The sequence below is a fragment of the Typopeltis vanoorti genome, chromosome 10 (assembly GCF_054136105.1).
Source record: "Typopeltis vanoorti isolate ZY-2024b chromosome 10, IOZ_Tvanoo_1.0, whole genome shotgun sequence".
In the NCBI taxonomy this organism is placed as follows: domain Eukaryota; kingdom Metazoa; phylum Arthropoda; class Arachnida; order Uropygi; family Thelyphonidae; genus Typopeltis; species Typopeltis vanoorti.
Window position 1 is genome coordinate 17,583,131 of NC_143558.1, and position 14,949 is coordinate 17,598,079.

The window sequence follows — 14,949 nt, forward strand, 5'->3', positions numbered from 1 at the left end:
GTTCGGTGCAGACTGCAAGAATTTGGTCTAAATGCTAGAATTCCATGAAAAAAAGCCATTTTTAGCTCTCAAACAAAAGTTGAAAAGATTAAACTGGGCTAAAACCCATGTTAACTGGACAGCGGAACAATGGGATAGTGTTATTTGGAGTGATGAGACCATAATCTTCCTGTTTGGTAGTGATGGCATAAAATATGTAAAGAGAAGAATCGGAGAAGATTTGCATCCTGATTGCATTACACCTACCGTGAAACACCCACTTAGTGTTATGATCTGGGGTTGTATAACATCAAAAGGTGTGGGCAGAATTTGCGTGATTAATGGGAATATAAATGCCCCAAAATACATAAATGAAATACTTAAGCCCAAACTGAAGCCTTCCGCACGTGATCTTTTCCAAGATAATGAAGCATTTATATTTCAACAGGATTCAGCTCCATGTCATGTTGCTGCTGTGTGCAAAAAGTGGTTTCAAGATAATCGTATTCCACTGCTAGAATGGCCTGGGAATAGCCCAGACCTTAAATCAATCAAAAATCTATGGAGCCGACTAAAGAAACTTGTTAGTCAGAAACAACTCACCAATAAAACCCAATTAATAGAAGCAATAATTCAATCTTGGTTTCACATTATAGCAGCTGCAGAACTAAAAAACTTGGTTCACTCCATGGGAAGGCGTTGTAAGGCCGTAATTACTAAAATTACCGAACTAGGTAATTAACTCACATTGTGAGAATTTTTGTATATGTGTTTCACTTTTCTTCTTTATAACTGCTGTTCTAATAAAAAATACTTCATAAAAGTTATTGCATTATATTCTTGATTAAATTATGTTTCCATTGATATATAATTTTAGGGCATTACACCAAAAAAAAAATGGTGTTATGAGCCATCAAACCTCAAAAATACACTTTTTTCCAAAAGGTTTGATGTTATACAACTCCCAGATCATAACACTAAGTGGGTGTTTCATGGTAGGTGTAATGCAATCTCAGGATGCAAATCGTCTCCGATTCTTTTCCTTATGTATTTTATGCCATCGCTACCAAACAGGGAGATTATGGTCTCATCACTCCAAATAACACTGTCCCATTGTTCCGCTGTCCAGTTAACATGGGTTTTAGCCCAGTTTAATCTTTTCAACCTTTGTTTGAGAAATTAAAATGGCTTTTTTCATGGAATTCTAGCATTTAGACCAAATTCCTGCAGTCTGCACCGAACAGTCCTTGCACTCAACTTTGCATTGTATTGCGCCATTTCATCTTGTATACACCCAGATGATTTTCTTCTGTCACGTAGGCACAGTCTCTCAATTCTTCTATCATCACTTGCTGTTGTGCACCTTTTCCTGCCTTTACCAGTCTGGTTTTGTAGTGACTGAATCTCCTTATACCTCTTCAAAAATTTAGAAATGCCACCTTTGGTTTATTTCCACCAAATGGCCACAATTTTGGCCACTAGTGTATATAGAGGCTAATGACTTCACATCAATTGCCTCAGTATCCCATAATGCAAAACACAAATCCTTTCAGATGTGTATAATGCAATGCATTAAAGCAACTGATGTGAAGTCATTAGCCTCTATATACAAGTAGCTCAGTCATGAAGATACTGCACATGCAAACACTGTTTGCTTACACTTGGATAATGGTTAAACTAAAAATATAATTTCTTGGCATCTTTAATTTATGTTTTACTATATAAATCAGAGTATGATATAATAAATGCTTGCATACCACACAGAAGCAGTGCAACTCAAATACCTTAGTTTATTATAATAAACTAAGGTATTTGATAATAAAATGCTACTCTGCATTTATTTTTTTATTACAACCTGTAACCACTTATCATTTTATTGACCTCCTATGACTAATATCTTTAAAAAAAATGGGGAGAGGTCATGGCCAAATATATCCCCCTCCCGTGGCAAGTAGGATTTTACAAAACGTGTTAAGCCAGCTATCTGTGATTGGCTAAGGAAAGAGACTAGCTATCACCACTCCCTTCAGTCTTCAAAAGTTAGTTAAGGATAAATGGTTTCATTTGTTTCCATTGAAAAATATGTCATTAGTATTATTTGTTTCTAAATCAGGTATTAAATATTGAAAATTAGAATAATACCTCACAAAAATCATAAATTTCATTTTTTTTGAAAAAAGAAGAAAACGTATAAAATAGAGGAGATAAAACAGTTAAATACCTTTGCTGCTGGTAGTGGTTCTTTAATCACAGGTTTCTTGGAGGGATTCTTGGATGGAATTAGAGAAGGCCTTGTCAGTATAATAAAGTCAGCTATACAAACACCTAACTGAAAAACAATTGCCAATGAAAAATAGACTTACATACAAAGTAATATGTATAAAATTTATACTGTATGATAAGAAACTTGTGGTTTCTTATCATAGAGTATAAAGTATACAGTATATCATGCAGTTTCTTATACTGTATACAGTATAAGAAATATAACTAATTCTCAGTCAAGAATGAAAGACATTATATAGGATTATATATATATATATATATATATATATATATATATATAAATTAACACTCTAATGGTTTATCAATGTTACATAAGTTTCAAAATACAAGGTCATAGTAACACACAGTGAGTGAAAATTCCCTGTGTACCTATTCCAAGGAATAAATTATAATGAAGTACCTATAACCATTATAAGTACAATTAGAATGCATATTGGAAGTTGTCTTTATATGATGGTGGACAAGCATTTACTAGTTTTATTTTGTTAGTAAAGATTCATAGCAAGTTGATGTAGAAAGAATTTCTATTAAAGTTGGTGATGGCTATCTTCACATCACTAAAACCAAGAGGATTTTCTTTGCATATCACATTTTTCATTCTTCCCTAGAGATAAAAATCAGGGAGGAGTACAGACTCAAATGATCCTAGCAGATAAATGTACCTTGAAAATAATCAGTCACTTAATATAATGATCAAGTGCTATGCATTTGTGTGTACTGAGCACTCACTATCTTGAAGGCATAGGCCATTTTGTCCTAAGTCAATTAGCTTAGGATGTTTTGAATTATAACTAAATGACTAAGGTTACATAGTTAGATTTCTGTGTGGGGGGAAGGGAAAGGCTTGTTTGTTTTGTGAGATGAGAAATCTGAGATTCCAGGAAGAAAAATCTTGTCACCTCCAGATGAGATCCTCAGTTAAACAGCCCATGAATGAAGCAGAGTTTTTAATCCCAGAAACTTTTTTTTTTATCCCATATACAGGCAAACTGGCCATGAAAATACACAATTTACAAACAATATATATATATATATATATATACCTCCCACAATGAGTCTTTAGACTCTTTGGAGGTGTCACATACTAATAATAATGATACAGAATCATAATACATAAAATGCTTCCAAACCCTTCTAGATGAAAAAGGGTGAAATTTTTCATAGAAGGTCTTCCCCTGTTGAATGTATTATCAAGGAAAGTTGTGTATTGAGTTCAGCTTTAATATTTTCTGTTTCTTATTCTGATTTTCTGTTGGTATTTGTATGGTTTTTTTGACATGGCTGGGATTGTTGTGGGCCCTTATAAACAAGAGGATGAAGACATTCTTCTTTAAGAGAAGTCTAGCTTGGCATCAGAGCTTCCTACCCACACCACACCACAGAATGGATGTCCACTCTCCAGCAAGCAGCAAGTGCTTAGAGTATATCAAGTCTCTTCTGACTTGATATACTCTAAGTAGTCTTACACCCAGTGAGGATCACCATTACGTGTCCACAGTGGGATCTGAACCACCACCTGCTGGTTTAGAGAGTGGGCATGCTATCCATTCAGCTAATGCAAAATAGTAAGTATAAGAGAGTTGATGCTTAAAAGAGATTTTTTATTTAATGAGTTTAAGATTTTCATATTTTAGCTACCAATATACTGACATGGAGTGCTTAAGGGTCAAAGCTGTATAACTGAGAGAAGAGCTCCACATAGCTTTTAAAGAAATGCAGAGAACCGACCAGGACTTCTGACCCAATGTCTAATCCTCATCTTCTCGTGGTGCACCCTGTTGGGTATCTACTTGGATAGTGAATGAACGAGGATGGGCTGGCAATTTGGGATTTAGCCGACCAAATTGTATTCTTATTGGTTAAACCAAAATAAAAAATGATGGTACAACATGACAAAATTTCATGCCAGCTGGGGCGTCGCCCGGTTAAACAAAGCCCCCCACTGTTTTCGCCAGGGAACCAGGGCGAACAGCGAAAAGTCAGCTACTGGAACAAATCTGAAAACACACCCCAACTCAACATCGCCGGAGTTAGAGATCGGTACTATCAACATAAGAAGCCTGAATGGCAAAGAAATGCAGCTAGCTGAGGAAATAGATAAGTACTAGATCGACATAATAGGGGTGACTGAAACAAAAAAGACAAAAACTGGTGAGATCTCTCTGAGCAATAAATACAAAATGTTATATTCAGGCAATGACAATCAAGGAAAAGAAGGAGTAGCCATAGTATTCAACACAAAATACGAGACTAATCTTCTTGAATGGCAGGCAGTCTCAAGTAGAGTAATGTGGGCAAATATGAGAATGGGGAACTGGACAATGAGACTTATTTGTGCCAATGGTCCCACAGAAGGTTCTACTAAGGTAGAAGTGGATGAATTTTTTGATGCTTTAGAAAAAGCAACTGACACAATGAAAAAGGAAAAGCTGGTCCTTGTCGGGGATTTAAATAGCAGAGTAGGAAATGATTGCGAGACATACAAAAATATTTTGGGAAAATTTGGAGAAAAGAGCAAAGCTAATAATAATGGCAAATATCTGTTGGATTTCTGCTCAGTTCATGGACTGGTTATTACCAACACCATGTTCCAACATAAAAATGAGCACAAATTCACATGGAGAGAAGAGGCAAGGACCAGGAAAAGTCTCATTCACTAAGTTATTGTTGATAGTGATGTTTTCTCACTGGCGCAGGACACCAGAGTGTACAGAGGATTTGAAATTGGAAGTGATCACTATTTAGTATTGAGCAGGATAAAACTGAATTTCATATTGAAAAGAATAACATGTAAGAAAGTTTTAAAGCGAATAAAAGTTGAGCAGCTCTCAGATGTGAACTGCAGACTAAAATACACAAAGATTATTGAAGAAAAAATGAAAGAGTTTGAGAACCGAAATCAAACCTTGGAGATTCAGTGGCAAGCCTTGAAGAAAGCCCTGATTGATTCAGCTAGAGAGGCATGTGGTGAAGTTGTCTGCAAGGATAAAAAATTAGAACTTCATGGTGGACACGGGAAGTTAAACAGGCAGTGAAGGAAAAGAAGAAAACATATCAAAAGTTCCTGGCAAATAAGTCAGCTTGTGCTCTTAGAGAATACAGAGACCAATGCAAGAATGCTAAACACTGTGCAAAACTAGCTAAACAAAAGTCATGGGAGGACTTTGGCAAGAATATACAAAATAAATATCATGAAGGTGGCAAAATATTGTGGAGATTGTTGAAGAAGCTTAGGAATGGTGAAAAGAGTGCTGTAAAAGGAGTTAGAGATGATAAAGGTAACATGAAAACGGAAAAAAAAGATATCCTTGAAGTATGGAGTAATTACTTTGAAAAACTACTAAATGAAACAAGCAGTGATGACAGCACAGTGGTAAAAAACACTGACCATGCATGCAGTCAGGAATATATATCCATACTTGAAGTAGAAAAAGCCATCAAAGGCTTCAAATGTGGAAAGGCAGCAAGAGTAGAAGATATTCGACCAGAAATGCTGAAGTATGGTGGTATGAAAGTCTTACAGTGGCTGCACTGCATAGTTCAGAAAGCCTGGCGAGAGTGACGAATTCCCGATGATTGGAGTAGAGCTCTCATAGTACCCATATATAAAAAGGGAAATAAAACTGAATGTAAGAATTACAGAGGTATTTACCTACTGAGTGTTCCTGGCAAGATCAATGCAAGTATACTTGAGAAACGGTTGAGAAGAATTGTGGAAGAAAAGTTTGGTGAAGAACAAGCTGGATTCAGGCCAAATAGAGGCTGTCAGGATCAGACCTTCACTTTACGACAAATAGTCGAGAAAGCATGGGAATATAACAAAGATCTGTATTTAAGTTTTGTCGATTTGGAAAAGGCATATGACAAGGTGCCAAGAGAGAATCTATTCAATATGCTGCAGTTATATGGTGTCAATGGGGCATTATATCAAGCAATACTTAGTCTTTATTTGAGTTGTAAGTCAGCAGTTAGAATTGAATGAAGTACAGGAAGATGGTTTAATGTTAAATCTGATGTGAGACTAGGATGTACATTATCCCCTCTGTTATTCATTATCTATATGGATCACATTATGAAGGAAAGTGGTATTAAACCTGATATCAAAATTGGAGATGTTAATGTCAGCTCTTTGTTTTATGCGGATGATGTTATACTTCTAAATAAATCCACTACACCTGATATCAAAATTGGAGATGTTAATGTCAGCTCTTTGCTTTATGCGGATGATGTTATACTTCTAAATAAATCCGCTACAAGTCTGCAAGATTCTCTGACTAAATTGAATAGCTGTTGTAATAGATATGGTATGAAGGTCAGCAATAAAAAGACAAAGACAATGAAAATAGGCAGAATCATTGAAAATGTCAACTGTGTTGTGAATGGAGAACCTGTGGAACAAGTAAAACATTTCAGCTACTTAGGCACGATTTTTACTGAAGATGGTAAATTAAATATAGAAATAGACAACAGAATCAGCAAAGCTGGTATGGTGGGAAGTCAATTGAATAAATTCATATGGAATACGAGAGAAATTAGTTGGAACACTAAATTAGCTGTATAATTTAGTGTTCCAACTAAGTTATACTAAATTAATAGTATACAAGACAGTATTCAAACCAGTTTTAACTTATGGATCTGAGAGCTGGGTCAAAAGTAAAACACTTGACCAAAGACTAGAGACCGCAGATATGAAAGTCCTGAGAAAGATTAGAGGCGTGAACAGATGGCATCAATGGCAATATCATATTAAAAACAAGGATATTAGGAAAGAACTTGACTTTGTCAGCATCCAGGAATGTGTTAGCAGAGCTAATTTCAGGTGGTATGGTCACTTAAACAGAATGGGCAAAGAAAGATTAGCAAAACAAGTGTTCTCTGCCAGGTTGGCAGCAAAATGACCCAGAGGAAGACCAAGATATAGGTGGATTGATACGGTACAAAGTGCCTTAGACGATAGAAATATAAGATCTCATAATGTTGGAGTCTTGACAAGTAACAGACTGATTTGGAGGAAAATTGTAGATAGGAAGTTAGTAATGATGTAATTTTTTCATGTAGTACTGTCATATCCTGTACACCCCTTGAGGGTACATGGCAGGAATTTGATGATGATGATGAACTATATGGACTATCATGAAGTCCCCTTTGGCTTAAAGAATGTTTAATCCTTTCTTTTCCTGAGGAAAGGAAAGAAATTAGGTCACATTCAGTAATTTTTCTACACATCATATTTACAGCTTTCAATGTGGACATCTCAAATAGACTCAAGACTCAAAGCTTGTTCTTCATATTTTCAGGACATTTGAGTTCTACTTTCCTTAAGCATGTAAAAACACGAGCAGTGGCAGGTCAACATCCATTCACAACACAATTTCAAACTAAATAAATTTACTTCTCATCCTCCTACTCTTTCATTCCATAAACATCTGTTCTATGGAACAGTTTTCTATTTTCAACAAAAATTTTCATAACTAGCTGCCTACAATAGAACTGATGTGTAATATTTTTGTAACCTCTTGTGTGGGTTAATATAAGAACAATTATAGTAGCTATTTGTTTCCACAAATGGCAATATACTAATTATACAGTGTGTGAAACAAAAGTGCTTGTTTACACGTCACTTGTTTGTGATAGTCATATGTAAAATGTCTTCAAGTGTTATTTAGGAAACTGATGAGGATAAAATAATAAAACTAAAATGTAAATTTAATCATGTGGTACTTATAGTATCTTTACACCCATTGAGGGTATATCAGGAATTTGATAATGACTATTAAACAGATTTGAAATAGATTTTGAGCTATATATTTTAAATGCAAGTGATTAATATCAATATTTCATATTTATACATGACTAAATCATATGTCAATCTATGTGTGTGTGTGTGTATTATATTTCTGCAGCAAGTGACTCACAAATTCATTATTCAGTATACTTATTTTTACAATGGTTAAAGCATGTATAACTTTTAAAGTTTTCTATCTTCTATTTACCTCAATTATTATTCTGTTAAAATACATTCAATAAAATACATTCAATTGCATATAGAATCTGAATCTAGTAATAAATCTTGTAATCAGGTTGCTGATGAGTGGACCTCTCCATACATGTGCTTTAAGCATTGTGAAAGGCAGTGGTATATAAGGAGTGAACTTAGTATATACTCTTGTCTTCTCCCTCAGAGGTAAACATCTTTTTGGATTATGGAGTCTGCCTCAGAATTAGAGGTCTAGCAACTTCTACATGTTGCCATATGGTATACTGCTGCATAAGTTAGTTTTTTTGTTGCAGCCAGTTCAATGAACACGCATCTAATAAATTCATATTTGTGAATTTAGGGACACAAAACACACATGTTGAAAATATTATTTTACTGATTATTAATAAAATAGTAACGTGACGTTTCGACCCCTGTATTGAGGTCATCATCAGAAGGATACATATGTATAAGAGGTATACGTGTGTTATACACATGTATCCCTCTGATGATGACCTCAATACAGGGGTCGAAACGTCAAGTTATTATTTTATTAATAATCAGTAAAATAATCTTTTCAACACGTGTTTTGTGTCCCTAAATTCACAAATATGAATGCTGATCACTGTGTAACCTTAAAAGAAAGATGCATCTAATAAAGAAAAGTAGTAAAAGGATGCACTTTTCCATTAAGTAGTTTTAAAACATCCATATTTTTTAAAGTGGCTTATACCTACACTAGTGGCCAAAATTCTGGACCCTTTTGGAAAAAGTGTATTTTTAAGGTTTGATGGCTTATAACATCACTTTATTTTGGTGTAATACCATAAAATTATATAGCAATGGAAAGATAATTTAATCAAGAATGTAATGCAACAAAGTTTGTTCAATTATCTGTATTCTATGAAACATTATAGCCAAATAACCAGAATAAAGAAGCACAACTTGCTTAGGTTGATATGAAGTAGCTTTCCTTCATTTGAATGTAGCCTATGAGCATGAGTATTTAGAGAACCAATCAGGTGTCATCTTGTTTTGGCAATGAGCCAATAAGGTAACAGTAGGATTCAGCTATTGATGTCACTTATTGGAGCTGAGAGGAGGATATTTGTCAGTGTGTTATGTGATTGCTATCAAGTTGGTTGGTTTTTTTTTGTGTTCTTTCATTCAGTGAGCTTGTAAAACAATAAAATTAAAGAAATGGCACAAAGAGTTGACTGTCACCCAGAAAGCGATGTAAAATAGTACTATTAAGTGAACAAGTTATGAAGAAATTAGAAGAAAGATTGGTGGAAACTTAACCAAAGGTGGCATCATTCACTTAATAGTACAGATTAAACTGGGCTAAAACCCATGTTAACTGGACAGCGGAACAATGAGACAGTGTTATTTGGAGTGATGAGACCATAATCTCCCTGTTTGGTAGTGATGGCATAAAATACATAAGGAAAATAATCGGAGAAGATTTGCATCCTGATTGCATTACACCTACTGTGAAACACCCACTTAGTGTTAGGATCTAGGGTTGTATAACATCAAAAGGTGTGGGCAGAATTTCCATAATTAATGGGACTATAAATGCCTAAAAATACATAAATGAAATATTTGAGCCCAAACTGAAGCCTTCCACACGTGATCTTTTCCAAGATAATGAAGCAATTATATTTCAACAGGATTCAGCTCCATGTCATGTTGCTGCTGTGTGCAAAAAGTGGTTTCAAGATAAACATATTCCACTGGGAATATGTTTATCTTGAAACAGCCTGGGAATAGCCCAGATCTTAACCCAATCGAAAATCTATGGAGCTGACTAAAGAAACTTGTTAGTCAGAAGCAACCCACCAATAAAACCCAAATTGGTGCAAATAATTCAAACAGCTGCAAAACTAAAAAACTTGGTTCACTCCATGGGAAGGCATTGTAAGGCTGTAATTAATGCTAAAGGTTACCCAACTAAGTATTAACTCACATTGTGAGAATTTTTGTATATTTCATTTTTTCTGTGTTTCACTTTTCTTCTTTATAATCGCTGTTCTAATAAAAAAATCCTTTATTATTACATTCTTGATTAAATTATCTTTCCACTGATATATCATTTTATGGTATTACTTCAAAAAAGAAAAGTGCTATTATGAGCCATCAAACCTCGGAAATACACTTTTATCCAAAAGGTTTCCACAATTTCAGCCACTAGTGTAGGCAGAATAACAGATGAAATTTCTCCATTAGTTTAGGTGGTTGACTGTTGTGCCAAATTTTTTCAGAAGAGGTTGTGCAGCTGTCAAGTATCTGGGACAATGTATATTCTGTTGTGAAAGTCTTGCCAATTATGCAAGATCCTTAATCATCAAACTAATTTAAACACTAGAAGCATGTTGGTTAAGGTAACTGCTTTGCTTCAACAGAACAATTAAGTAAACAAAATATCCTCTGGATAAAATTGCTCCAATGTGCTTTGGTCTGTTATCTCTTATATTACCATTGTTTAACTGATGAGCAAGGATGGATGATATCATCAGTGTAGCCTCTACTTATCTTCTGCCAATGAAAAATTCTTTCACTGAGCAATGTTACCATCCTATTTCTGTGGCCGTGATTATTACCTGTTGTGACAGAACATGGCTGTTCATAAAAGTTGTATAGCTACACTATTTTCAATCCATGTTTTTGATCAAATTTTAATTCAATCTTTATATTAAAAAAAGTGAAGTATAAAATAAGAAAAATAAAAAAAAAAAATAAAAAAAAATTCTCTGTTGTTTACATCAGAGAATCAGTTTATTTTTTAAGCATGAGATTTCTATCCAAAAAGGATGGAAAACTTATAATCCATATGATCATATTTGAAGAAATGTAATCATGTTTAAATTTAAACTACACTGTAATCCAGAAAATACTACATATTATATATATATATATACGGACACACAAACATGCATACATACCAAGCCAATAACAGTTCCACAAGCGATGAAGATGAGGATGAAGATAATATAACTTAACCAATGTGGGATGCCATACTGCTGTTGTAGTTTATCTTGAGACTCCTAACATATATAAAAGTTATTTTAAAAATAGTGTGTGTGGACACACATACAGCTTGACAAATATATTAGCCCACAGCAAGTAGATTTTGAGCTAGCGAGCAACTACAGAATGAACAAAATAGAGCATTTTTTTTGTTTAATAGAAAATACTGTTCAACCACGACAGCACTATTAATGACTTTATGGGACTCCTATTGAGTTATTGGGATATGTCATTAAAATACTGGGCAATCTTGGGCAAGTAAATTTTTTTGGTGGTGAGTAGTTTTGCATAATTTGTCGATCCCTATGTTTGTGTGTGTGTGTGTGTGTGTGTGTGTGTGTGTGTGTGTGTATAAATTCAAGATATATAATAATTATAAAAACAATCTAGAAGAAATAAAATATAATATTCTGCTAAATTCAAAGAAATTAGTTATCTCAAATGGGAAAAATATTGCAGATTTTGGTGCAGCAGTGATAAAGACTTTCACTGATAGGCTGTTTTCAAAGTGAGATTGGATGGGATATCAGTTCATAAAAGAATTGCAAAAAAAATTAACAAAATCTTTGATTGGTTGTTTAATATGAGTTTATATTACATAAGGTCTCGAAGAAGCGAAATAACATAAAATAGCCTAATTACACAAAAGTTGCCAGGCAGAAAATAAGCTAGTTAATAATTCTGGAGGGTGCTTAAGGATCAAAGCTGTATAACTGAGAGGAGACCTCCACATAGCGTTTAAAGGAATGCGGAGAACCGACCAGGGTTTCTGACCTAATGTCCAATCCTCACCTTCTCGTGGTGCACCCTGTTGGGTATCTACTTGGATACCGAACGGAAGAGGATGGGCTGGCAATTTAGGATTTAGCTGACCAAATTGTATTCTTATTGGTTAAACCAAAATAAAAAAAAAATGCTGGTACAACATGACAAAATTTCATGCCGGCTGGGGCGTCGCCCGGTTAAACAAGGCCCCCGTTGTTTTCGCCAGGGAACCAGGGCAAACAGCGAAAAGTCAGCTACTGGAACAAATCTGAAAACAAACCCCAACACAACATCACCAGAGTTAAAGATCGGTACCATCAACGTAAGAAGCCTGAATGGCAAAGAAATGGAGCTGGCTGAGGAATTAGATAAGTACCAGATCGACATAATAGGGATGACTGAAACAAAAAAGACTAAAACTGGTGAGATCTTTCTGAGAAATAAATACAAAATGTTATATTCAGGCAATGACAATCAAGGAAAAGAAGGAGTAGCCATAGTATTTAACACAAAATACGAGGCTAATCTTCTTGAATGGCAGTCAGTCTCAAGTAGAGTAATGTGGGCAAATATGAGAATGGGGAACTGGACAATGAGACTTATTTGTGCCTATGGTCCCACAGAAGGTTCTACTAAGGTAGAAGTGGATGAATTTTTTGAGGCTTTAAAATAAAAAAGCAGCTGACACAATGAAAAATTGGTCCTTGTTGGGGATCTAAATAGCAGAGTAGGAAATGATTGTGAGACATACAAAAATATTTTGGGAAAATTTGGAGAAAAGAGCAAAGCTAATAATAATGGCAAATATCTGTTGGATTTCTGCTCAGGACATGGACTGGTTATTACTAACACCATGTTCCAACATAAAAATATGCACAAATTCACATGGAGAGAAGAGGCCAGGAATTAGAAAAGTCTCATTGACTATGTTATTGTTGATAATGATGTTTTCTCCCTGGTGCAGGACACCAGAATGTACAGAGGATTTGAAATTGGAAGTGATCACTATTTAGTATTGAGCAGGATAAAATTGAATTTCATATTGAAAAGAATAACATGTAAGAAAGTTTTAAAGCGAATAAAAGTTGAGCAGCTCTCAGATGTGAACTATAGACTAAAATACACAAAGATTATTGAAGAAAAAATGAAAGAGTTTGAGAACAGGAATCAAGCCTTGGAGATTCATTGGCAAACTCTGAAGAAAACATTGATTGATTCTGCCAGAGGCATGTGGTGAGGTTGTCTGTAAGGATAAAAAAATCAGAACTCCCTGGTGGACACAGGAAGTTAAAGAGGCAGTGAAGGAAAAGAAGAAAGCATACCAAAAGTTCCTGTCAAATAAGTCAGCTTGTACTGTTTTAGAATATAGAGACAAATGCAAGAATGCTAAACACTGTGTAAAACTAGCTAAACAAAAGTCATGGGAGGACTTTGGTAAGAATATAGAAAATAAATATCAAGAAGGTGGCAAAATATTCTGGAGGTTGTTGAAGAAGCTTAAGAATGGAGGAAAGAGTGCCGGAAAGGAATTAGAGATGATAAAGCTGACATGAAAATGGGAGAAAAAGATATCCTTGAAGTATGGAGTAATTACTTTGAAAAACTGCTTGAAACTAGCAGTGATGATAGCACAGTGGTAAAAAACACTGACCAGGCATGCAGTCAGGAATATATATATATCCATACTTGAAGTAGAAAAAGCCATCAAAGGCTTGAAATGTGGAAAGGCAGCAGGAGTAGATGATATTCGACCAGAAATGCTGAAGTATGGTGGTATAAGAGTTTTACAGTGGCTGCACTGCATAGTTCAGAAAGCGTGGACAGAGGGACGAATTCCTGATGATTGGAGCAGAGCTCTCATAGTACCCATATATAAAAAGGGAAATAAAACTGAATGTGAGAATTACAGAGGTATTTCCCTACTGAGTGTTCCTGGCAAGATCTATGCAAGTATACTTGAGAAACGGTGAGAAGAATTGTGGAAGAAAATCTTGGTGAAGAACAAGCTGGATTCAGGACAAATAGAGGCTGTTAGGATCAGATCTTCACTCTACGACAAATAGTCGAGAAAGCATGGGAATATAACAAAGATCTGTATTTAAGTTTTGTCGATTTGGAAAAGGCATATGACAAGGTGCCAAGAGAGAAGCTATTCAATTATATGGTGAATAGTTATATGGTGTCAATGTTATATGGTGTCAATGGGGCATTATATTAAGCAATACTTAGTCTTTATTTGAGTTGTAAGTCAGCAGTTAGAATTCAAGGAAGTACAGGAAGATGGTTTAATGTTAAATCTGGTGTGAGACAAGGATGTACATATCCCCTCTGTTATTCATTATCTATATGGATCACATTATGAAGGAAAGTGGTATTAAACATGATATCAAAATTGGAGATGTTAATGTCAGCTCTTTGCTTTACGCGGATGATGTTATACTTCCAAATAAATCCGCTACAAGTCTGCAGGATTCTCTGACTAAATTTAATAGCTGTTGTAATAGATATGGTATGAAGGTCAGCAATAAAAAGACAAAGACAATGAAAATAGGCAGAATCATTGAAAATGTCAACTGTGTTGTGAATGGAGAACCTGTGGAACAAGTAGAACATTTCAGCTATTTAGTCACGATTTTTACTGAAGATGGTAAATTAAATATAGAAATAGACAACAGAATCAGAAAAGCTGGTATGGTGGGAAGTCAATTGAATAAATTCATATGGAATAAGAGAGAAATTAGTCAAAACACTAAATTAGCTGTATACAAGACAGTGTTCAAACCAGTTTTAACTTATGGATCTGAGAGCTGGGTCAGAAGTAAAACACTTGACCAAAGACTAGAGACCACAGATATGAGAGTCCTGAGAAAGATTAGAGGCGTGAACAGATGGCATCAATGGCAATATCATATTAA

General features: G+C 34.9%; 1 protein-coding gene across 1 annotated transcript in view; it reads right to left on the minus strand.

Moving 5' to 3' along the window:
• The window catches only part of LOC150102200 (thioredoxin-related transmembrane protein 1-like), an 87,208-nt gene that overhangs the window by 17,228 nt on the left and 55,031 nt on the right, over positions 1 to 14,949 (minus strand). Inside the window, exons 6-7 of the mRNA XM_090398975.1 lie at positions 11,185 to 11,286; positions 2,201 to 2,308 (exon numbers count right to left, since the gene is read on the minus strand). Coding sequence (XP_090255101.1) covers positions 2,201 to 2,308; positions 11,185 to 11,286 — 210 coding nt within the window. The remainder of the gene's footprint in view (positions 1 to 2,200; positions 2,309 to 11,184; positions 11,287 to 14,949) is intronic.